General features: G+C 38.9%; 1 protein-coding gene across 1 annotated transcript in view; it reads right to left on the bottom strand.

The window, feature by feature from the left end:
• Window positions 1-543: 543 nt before the first annotated feature.
• The window catches only part of LOC107709261 (adseverin-like), a 9646-nt gene continuing 1798 nt past the window's right edge, over window positions 544-8391 (bottom strand). Inside the window, exons 2-16 of the mRNA XM_016513700.1 lie at window positions 7799-7953; window positions 7178-7339; window positions 5148-5297; window positions 4841-4933; window positions 4604-4736; window positions 4120-4208; window positions 3382-3597; window positions 2854-2990; window positions 2670-2760; window positions 2349-2519; window positions 1924-2101; window positions 1669-1790; window positions 1390-1467; window positions 1173-1233; window positions 544-924 (exon numbers count right to left, since the gene is read on the bottom strand). Of these exons, the coding sequence (XP_016369186.1) occupies window positions 752-924; window positions 1173-1233; window positions 1390-1467; window positions 1669-1790; window positions 1924-2101; window positions 2349-2519; window positions 2670-2760; window positions 2854-2990; window positions 3382-3597; window positions 4120-4208; window positions 4604-4736; window positions 4841-4933; window positions 5148-5297; window positions 7178-7339; window positions 7799-7953 (2009 nt within the window). The 3' untranslated portion in view covers window positions 544-751. The remainder of the gene's footprint in view (window positions 925-1172; window positions 1234-1389; window positions 1468-1668; window positions 1791-1923; window positions 2102-2348; window positions 2520-2669; window positions 2761-2853; window positions 2991-3381; window positions 3598-4119; window positions 4209-4603; window positions 4737-4840; window positions 4934-5147; window positions 5298-7177; window positions 7340-7798; window positions 7954-8391) is intronic.

Here is an 8391-nt window from a genome sequence, read left to right as displayed (position 1 = left end):
ACGAGAGAGAGCGCTCAAAACTCATCAGATGATCGCATAATTTAGTGGAACATTAATAGGTTATAGTACTATAGAATCATCCTCTGTAAAGAAATGAGGCGGAACAATGAAACATTTGAGAATTTATAAAAGGCGGGGCCCATGGGCTGCAGCCCACTCAAGCCCAATGGTAAGTCCTGCCATGGGGGTCAGGTTATGATTAGCCTTATATACAAACAATGGTAGTCTATGAGATGTTCTCACTAGCATAGTGACATAATATGATTCCCGCCTTCTTTAATGACTTTAATTATGAGTGTATCATGCACTTGACCCAACTATTTGGCTGCCCATGTACAATGCATTATCATTACACATTTAACCATTGTTCCGATATTGATTGAGTAATTAATATTGAAGATCCCTATGTGCAGGCTGGTTTTAAAAGCAAAACTACAACATTACATTTTGAACGTTTATTTTGAAGTATTACTTGTGTTGTAGTTCATTTTTTGTCTTTAGGGGCTCTTGTGTACTGCATTGACTAAAACAAGACACAAATGTGAATTGATTCTTTTATTGTACGATTTCAAATCATGCTTACAGGAATCCAGAGCAGAAATATAAATCTGTGCAAACAAATCAAAGAGAAATACACAACTTTAAGATCTGATGTATATTGAGTAACTTTATATGTTGGACATGATGGCATATTTTTAGGCGTTTATAATGGAATAGTCCAATAAACAACTTTTTCAGGGGTTTCAGGATTTCACTTAACCTGCAGTGATTTCACTGCTCTTGCCATGAGGTCACTGTCCCACCGAGAGGCGTCCCACCCCAGGAACCAGCCGGTGAAGGTGGGGGGCTCGTGTCCCTGCTTTACCACCACAACAGGTGTCCCCTTGTCCCGTCCTGATGGGTCTGTCTCAATGTAAGTATTTGCTGCAAAGGAACAAATACTTATTCAAAAAGCTGAATTACTATATGTATTAGTTTACAAAGAGAAGACCTAATAAAAAGACTGATTTTACATAATTTTATGTTTAAAATGTATCTTTTACTTTTGCATGTGAGAATAATGTGGGTTATTCAAGTATGCTGTTAAACCTGTTCACGTATAAAGGGGTTTCAGTTTGTATTCAAATTATGTAGAAAAAAGTTTTAAGGAATGTGTGCCTAAGGCATCTCACCGGATTTTACTGACTCATTCCTCTCCACCTCATTGGCATCCTTTCCAATCCACACAAACACCTGAGAGATGAAATCAAGGATCAGTGGCACATGCTAATCCATGAAAGTCAGGAGATATATTTGAATGCTAAAATAAAGATTGTCAGAACTCTAATCAGAGACAACTGCTGTCCTTTGAATCTTAGAGATAGTCAAAAAGAAACATAACTGTCTTACCTGATCCCAGACATCCAGCAACATGACATCATCCTCTGCCAGGTCATCTTGGTTAAACTCACCAGGTACTTCTTCAATCTATAGTAGTAAAAATGCATGTTTAGTGTCCAAACAACAGTTTGCCTGTATGTAGCAGTATCTGAGCAGTTAGCACAGGAAGCCAAGTCATGTTTTACATTTTCAGCATAGTCTTCAATGCAGAATTTGTATCGAAAGCAAAAGCCTAATGTGAAACTGAACTGAACTTTGGCTCTCTCTTATCAGGTCTAGAATACTCACAATGAACTTTCCCGTTTTGTTGGAGCAGGCGAACAGGCGGGGAGAATGTGCTATAGTTTTGCTCTCCAACATCTCGGACGTCTGATACTCCATCTTTCCACCCAGAGCTTCCCAGAAGTCCACTTCAAATGGGAAAATGAGCAACAAGTATGTAAAAGTTAAAAGATGTAAACATCGTTCCACTCCTGTCACTTACCAGTGTGTGAGTATGAAGTATGAAGAGTATGAATTGATTCTACTGCACATTGCCCATACCTGGCTCATTTTCTTCAGTAATTGGCTTGATTTTGCACTTCAGCTTCTCACTCATGTATTTCGCCCCTCGTTCCTCTTCCTCACTGGCCCCCTTCCCTTTCCACAAATACCCATCCCCTTTAGGCAACTTCAGCAGGTAGGCATCATTGCTGTTCAAACTTGTTGCTTTAGCATCTACCTGTTAGACCACAAACCAACACTCTCTAAGGACATATCTAAACTGAAGTTACACTTAAAAATAGGTCAGCCTGACCAAAGATGCTCAACGTTTTTTTGGAAAATTAAGCAGATCTCCACCATCTTGGGCTAAATGATCTGCCAGTGCTAACCAGAATGACTTAGATAGTCAACCTCAGCTCCACCACATGGTAGTCTAGCTCATCAACCACCTAAACCAACTTGGACCAGCTAGTACTACTACTCGCCTCATAAATCCGTGTAATGGTGCCCAGGTTCTTGCGCACTTGAAAGAGGCGTGTTGGAGGTGCTGGTGCCTGTCCTCCCTTTCTAGAAGTCCCATTCTTATACACGATCAGAGGCTTGCCTTTGAAGAGACTCAGCAAATGAGGTGGTTCCTTTCCTTGAGTCACTCGCACCTGAATGGACATGAAATGGAACAATGGTAAGATAACAATACCAGTCTAGTTGTGTTTTCTTCTAGATTTTCAATCAGGGCTGCAGAGCCCATCTTATCTAGTCAGTAATTCAGTAAATTAGTATATAGATAAAATTCAAATCCCACTCACCTGAACAGCATGTCCTCCCAGCGAACGGTCCAGTTCAACAGTGAGAAAGGCTGAAGCTGTCAGTTCATCTAATGTGCTGCTGGAGCCTTGCCTGAGGGTGAAAGCATAGAGCGATAAGCCATATTTGACTCTTTTTGTGTATGATTTGACTTCCCCTCTGGAAACTATCTACTTTGAGGCTTACCAGGTGTAAATGATTCCTCCCTTGGTGTAGGTATATAAAATGATATAGCAGTCTCCTCCATAGAATTGACCGTATGTCTCTCGGTCAACGGGAACCTTGGTATCACCTGTAGTATTACCACACTCCACCCTCCAAATCTGTGAAACAAGACCAGATTAAGAATATCTGTAAAGCATATTCACAGGTTGGAACAGTTGAACAGCTAGAGATGAAGCACAGTACACACAGAAGTCAATTTCAAATTAAGCAGCTTTCTCTTGGTCAGTACGGTGAATCTGCATGACCAACTTGAACCTGTTGCAAAATCTGCATGGTGACAGCTTAAAAGTACACTTTTTTTTTTCACTGAACAACGGTAAATGTGACCACACCTTTAGAGAGCAAAAGTCGTTCAGCAGCTTATCAGAATTGTATCTTCTAGTTTCAATTGAGAGTCATTTTGAAAGTAAGATGCTCATCTGCGCCTATGCCAAACGCCAGCAAAGTTTAACTTATACAATCCCTGATCTCTTGTATGCAAATTGTGACCTGTGTTTTTCCAGTGCCGTTGTCAACCATGTTGTACTGAGCAGCCATTTGATGGGACTCGTGCAGCTTGGAGGCATCAAACTGTTCTTGTTCAATCTTGGCGATCCGCTCCATGACAAAGACTCTGCCTAGACCCTCAGCCTGGTCCTTGTCTTTCCAGCTTTTAAAGAACTGCTTAAAAATGGGCGTCTCTCCACCCTCCGGAAGGACCTGGATCTGTGTACAGGGTGAAAAGACCTGGGTGACCCAAAAAAATACTATACATTTTCCTTGTCAGAAAAATTTTTTTTGCAAAAATTGTATTCAGTTATAATGTGACAATTATCTACCACAAAAAGATGCATATTAGTAGGCCTAATATGTACCCTAAGTTACTACTGTGAACCTTTTAGAGCAGGGGTGTCCAATTCTGCTCCTGGAGGGTTGACATCCTGCAGATTTTATCTCCAACCAGCTCCAAAACACTTGCCTCGAAGTTTTTATTGAGTATGAAGACCTTAATTAGCTGGTTTAGGTGTGGAGCTAAGCTCTGCATGGACAATCGCCCTCCAGGAACAGGGGTATTTAGGGGTAAATAAGGTACAAAATTGTCCCTTTAAGTGTACTTCTCCATAGACAAGCTCTTGTACATTTTTTGCAAATTTTGTTTCTGCCAGTTTTGTTATGGTGATTCACTCATTCAAGTGAATGTAAATGATAATACAGCAAAACATATACGCGTATCTAATGTTTCTGAACCTGGGTATTGGCAGGATATCCCATCTGTTTAATGAAGCCCTCAGCTGTTTTCATGGCCTCCTTCCTTTCATTTGGATTTGCCTTGCGGCCTAGATCATCAAAAAATAAGGTCAAGGAATCTCAGTAAGATGGTTACACAACCCCTTCATTTAATGGCTTCAGTTTACTAATACCTTTCCACACAAAGATCATTTTGCTTTTTCCATGGTCCAGAATGAAGCATTCCTCAGACAACAGGTCACTCTGGTTAAACGGATTTTCATCTGACACAAGCGAAACTTGCATTTTCCCTGTTGCATCTGATACCTGTAAAGTGCAATTGTATTGAAATAATATTACATTTCGATTGTGTGCGTGTGTCTATTGAATTTGCATATAGATGAGTTAAAGTGAAGTTTATAGACTTGTTTACCATGTAAAGTTTGGCCATTTTCCTGTTTGACACGTCTGCAATCACATCCTCCCGGCTTCAGTTTACTAATACCTTTCCACACAAAGATCATTTTGCTTTTTCCATGGTCCAGAATGAAGCATTCCTCAGACAACAGGTCACTCTGGTTAAACGGATTTTCATCTGACACAAGCGAAACTTGCATTTTCCCTGTTGCATCTGATACCTGTAAAGTGCAATTGTATTGAAATAATATTACATTTCGATTGTGTGCGTGTCTATTGAATTTGCATATAGATGAGTTAAAGTAAAGTTTATAGACTTGTTTACCATGTAAAGTTTGGCCATTTTCCTGTTTGACACGTCTGCAACCACATCCTCCTCATCGTCACCTTCAGGGATTTCAGGCTTCTCACCGAGAACCTGTGATGTGCAAAGACGAGGTATAAAAATGTCAAACCTTCCAGCTAAACCTGATATCGTACTGCCTATAGCAAACATTAGGTTAACTGTAAAATAGTTAGTCAGCTCTATCAGTAAAAATAAGCTCTAAAAAGTTCTTCCGGATGGTTAAGATTGGGTTGCATGCAAATTCTTTTTTACTTAAGATGTTTGAAGGGCATTTTTTTTTTCATACCTTCATCATCTCTGCAGGCTCCTGTCCTTCCTCTACAACCACCAGCTTGGCCCGTCCGCTCCTCTCGTTGTCTCGGATACCAGTAGCTACCTGTGCAGCTTTGAGGCGCTCAAATTTGTTGCACTTAGACCCACACCATTGGTAGATCACCTAGTTTCAGAAATTTGTTTAAGTGGTGGCAATCCTAGCAATATGTGCTCATGTTTGTTACGTGTACAACAGCAGACTTCCTAGGAAGACATTTGCCTCTGTTTTGTTCTTGGCAATTATGTTGGTGACAAGAAATCATTTTTGTCACCTCTACCTTTAAAAATGCTACCATATAGTTGTTTTTTCATTTTGTCATTGTGGAATGGTATCAGTCAGGATTTGTCTGTTCTGTTTATTTGACTGTGGTCTGTAAATTCCTTTGGAGAAGTGAGAGAGTACAGCATTAAGTGTGCTGTCAAATACTTTAGTCAAATGGTATTTTCACATTTAATCTTCCTGCAAATTATCCTATGTAACTAATGGTCAGCAAGAGCCTGTTAATAGCTTAAAAGATGCATCTGTTTTTAGGCGTGAGACGTGGTTCAGCCCTTGTGCTCTCATAACATTTGCTCGACACAGTATGTTGACAGTCAAGTAATTTGACAGCAATCCAATTATCAAACCCACCCAAACTGTATACAGAGAAGTGAGAGAGTACAGCATTAAGTGTGCTGTCAAATACTTTAGTCAAATGGTATTTTCACATTTAATCTTCCTGCAAATTATCCTATGTAACTAATGGTCAGCAAGAGCCTGTTAATAGCTTAAAAGATGCATCTGTTTTTAGGCGTGAGACGTGGTTCAGCCCTTGTGCTCTCATAACATTTGCTCGACACAGTATGTTGACAGTCAAGTAATTTGACAGCAATCCAATTATCAAACCCACCCAAACTGTATACAGGAGGATATTAAATACACTCTGCACAAGTGAACCAGCCAGTTATTGTCTATGGGAAATGAAGACACATGGCATTTCTTATGGGATTCTATCTGGATTATCCTAACTGAGACTATACTTATTTTATTATATTTGTACTTTTTATTATTATTATTATTTTATGTGTTAACTGTGAAAGGTTTGAAGGACTGAAAGGTTTGTATTACTCAAAAATAATTATGAATTTGGTAAGTCATTTAACAATCAAAGGTGATTCCCCTCCTTCTTAATTAAGTTATCAGTCATCATTTACTGCATGGTATTTTGCGGTGATTTTGAGATTTTTTGCAAAAAATGACTTAAGGTTTGCACAAACTATTGATTTCAGAAGGCTTGGAATACAGTGCATACGTCATTATGGATGTGGATCTCTTTTTGTACAGTGTACAGTGTAGATATTTTGCTAAATAATTCCATGGATGTTCCACATAAAAAAACAAAGTCTAATCATACATTTGGAGTGACATGAAAGGGAATGGATGTTGACAGAATTTTCATTTTTAGGTTAAATATCCTTTTAAAAACACCTAACATTTCTTATGGGATTCTATCTGGATTATCCTAACTGAGACTATACTTATTTTATTATATTTGTACTTTTTATTATTATTATTATTTTATGTGTTAACTGTGAAAGGTTTGAAGGACTGAAAGGTTTGTATTACTCAAAAATAATTATGAATTTGGTAAGTCATTTAACAATCAAAGGTGATTCCCCTCCTTCTTAATTAAGTTATCAGTCATCATTTACTGCATGGTATTTTGCGGTGATTTTGAGATTTTTTGCAAAAAATGACTTAAGGTTTGCACAAACTATTGATTTCAGAAGGCTTGGAATACAGCGCATACGTCATTATGGATGTGGATCTCATTTTGTACAGTGTACAGTGTAGATATTTTGCTAAATAATTCCATGGATGTTCCACATAAAAAAAACAAAGTCTAATCATACATTTGGAGTGACATGAAAGGGAATGGATGTTGACAGAATTTTCATTTTTAGGTTAAATATCCTTTTAAAAACACCTAACACAGCCATTTGTATGTTTGTTGCAAATCTTACCGCTCCCAGATCAACTATGAAGCAGTCGCCGTTGTTGAAACTGGCCCAGGCGAGAGGCGCTTCTGTGGCCCGGACAGTGCGTCTGCCCTTGATGTGGAAGAGTCGGCGGGCACTAAGATCGTTAGTGACCACGTGATGAAATCCTGATGCCACACCTCCGTTCTGAGGAGGTAGGAAAATATTTAAAAGAAAATTCCTGCTCTTTCTTTTTGTTTTTCCAATTTTAAACCCTTTCCATTTATAAACCCGTGAGTCATTTTCATTCTGAGGCCAACTGCAACACTGAGGAGAATGTCCCCAAACATGTGCTGTAACACAACATCCCCTCAGACCACATGTTTAAGTTTATGTTTCTGAAAAACATAAGGTCCTATGTACAGTAGGAAGGTATTGGAATAGCTTTACACTGTGAAGTTTAGGAAACTTTTTCTCAATTTGCAAATAAATACAGCAGCAGCTGTCAGTCTTTCCATCAGTTTAAACAGTAGCTTTATGTTTTACCTAAGACAAACCCGAAGTAAAGTGAAGAATAATGATATGCTGTTGTGAGTAAGTGGAGCATAAAAACTAAAAGAAAAGTGTTGTGAGAGTAGGTCTAGAGGGTTAGAACTCGTCTCATACCTTATATGTGATCCCGCCTTTGAAGTAGCTGGTGAATTTGGTGGACTCAAAACCCTGGATTTCACGGTACTGGACCGGTTTTCCACTCAGGTAGTCATCCATCTGAATGGTAAAGATTGCTGCTGCTGTACTTTCATCCTGGGTACAATCCTTACCTAGAAAGAGAGAAAAAAGGATCACCTACTTCTGTGGCCTATTCATCCTTTTTCATTCAGGTTAATAATTAAGTGATTGTTTTTCTTTTTCTTTTTTTCTTGTACACTTTCAGCTCATCAAATGCATGAACATTGCATCTGCAAACCACATAGAGCTGTTTGTTTTCACAATTGATGACGACTGATATTCAAAGTGTTTGTGTTTACCCAGCATACATTTTTACTCTTTAAAGCCTGCTATATTAGCTGTTGCCTGTGACCATAGATGTTGTCAGAGGTAAAATGCCCGTTCTATGCGATCTGCTCATTTTGTAGTAGGCTTTTTAGGGCAAATGACTTGGCAAAAAAGACACGATGGGCAGAAACATCAAGGAATCCATCTGCATTGGAAGTGGTTAATGACTTATAATGGAAGCCGTTTTGTGTGTGTGTGTGTGT

The sequence above is a fragment of the Sinocyclocheilus rhinocerous genome, unplaced genomic scaffold (genome assembly GCF_001515625.1).
Source record: "Sinocyclocheilus rhinocerous isolate Xijiao unplaced genomic scaffold, SAMN03320098_v1.1 scaffold206, whole genome shotgun sequence".
Classification (NCBI taxonomy): Eukaryota; Metazoa; Chordata; class Actinopteri; order Cypriniformes; family Cyprinidae; genus Sinocyclocheilus; species Sinocyclocheilus rhinocerous.
The sequence above is the reverse complement of the archived record's forward strand: the minus strand, read 5'-3'. Positions and strand labels throughout refer to the sequence as shown.